Source organism: Monoraphidium neglectum, assembly GCF_000611645.1.
Source record: "Monoraphidium neglectum strain SAG 48.87 unplaced genomic scaffold scaffold03199, whole genome shotgun sequence".
In the NCBI taxonomy this organism is placed as follows: Eukaryota; Viridiplantae; Chlorophyta; class Chlorophyceae; order Sphaeropleales; family Selenastraceae; genus Monoraphidium; species Monoraphidium neglectum.
Window position 1 is genome coordinate 6,742 of NW_014010429.1, and position 904 is coordinate 7,645.

Here is a 904-nt window from a genome sequence, read left to right on the forward strand (position 1 = left end):
GCAGGAGGAGGGAGCTAGTCGTCGAGGACTGGTTGTTAGCGCGCCGGCAGCTCGGCGCGCTACCCAGCTGGTGGAGCTATCTGGAGGGAGCTAAGATGTCAGGAGTTCAAGATGACAAAGCCCCCGGGGGGGGCGGGCCCGGCAACGGTGAGGGTGAGGGGGAGGCCCCCGACCTTAAGGAGATACTCGCCCAGCTCAAGGAGTCCCGCGAGTACGCCGCGAAGCTCGGAGAGAGGCTGACTGCCGTGGCGGACGAGCACGCCAGCTGGGTCGAGATCGCCGCGGAGACCGCAGCTGCGACCGAGGCCCGCGAGGCCATCGACGAAAAGGTCAAGACCGTCAAGGACGGCTTCGATGCCTTGAGCGTCGCGGTCATGCGCAACGAGGGGGCTCGCGCCGCGGTGGAGCGCATCAAGCCCTCCTTCCTGGCTGTGGCAGGGCTGCACGCCACCGTGTCGACCCTCTGCCCAGAGGGCGACATCACCATCAGCGGCAGGGCCGCAGAGCAGTTCCGCCAAAACCTGGCACTCGCAGTGCGCACCAGCGGGGCGCTGGTGGCCACGGCGGAGCGGGCGGCGTCGCACTCCTGGCCTGCGGCCAACGCCTTCGGCGACGCGCTGGTGGCCATGGCCGCGATCGGCAAGGGCGACGCCGCCATCGCGGACCCCGCGGGCTGGCTGTGCCTGCCCAAGGCGCTCATCGACGAGTGCACCAAGAAGCAGCCCACTGCGGCGGCGCCGCGCGGCAAGCTTGACGGCGACGTGTACAACCCCAAGCGCGCCGGCGAGGAGCGGTCCGGCGACCGCCCGTTCAAGAGGCAGCAGCCCCGCGGCGGCGACCGCGGCGACCGCGGCGAGCGCGGCGAGCGCAAGTACGACAACTACCGCCGCTGATCGATCGGCGG

General features: G+C 70.7%; 1 protein-coding gene across 1 annotated transcript; it reads left to right on the top strand.

The window, feature by feature from the left end:
- Positions 1-95: 95 nt before the first annotated feature.
- Positions 96-893, top strand: MNEG_12349 (hypothetical protein; the record flags this gene model as incomplete). Its single annotated transcript, XM_014039180.1, has 1 exon — positions 96-893. The coding sequence occupies one exon, from the start codon at positions 96-98 to the stop codon at positions 891-893; it is 798 nt and encodes a 265-aa protein (XP_013894634.1).
- Positions 894-904: the final 11 nt, after the last annotated feature.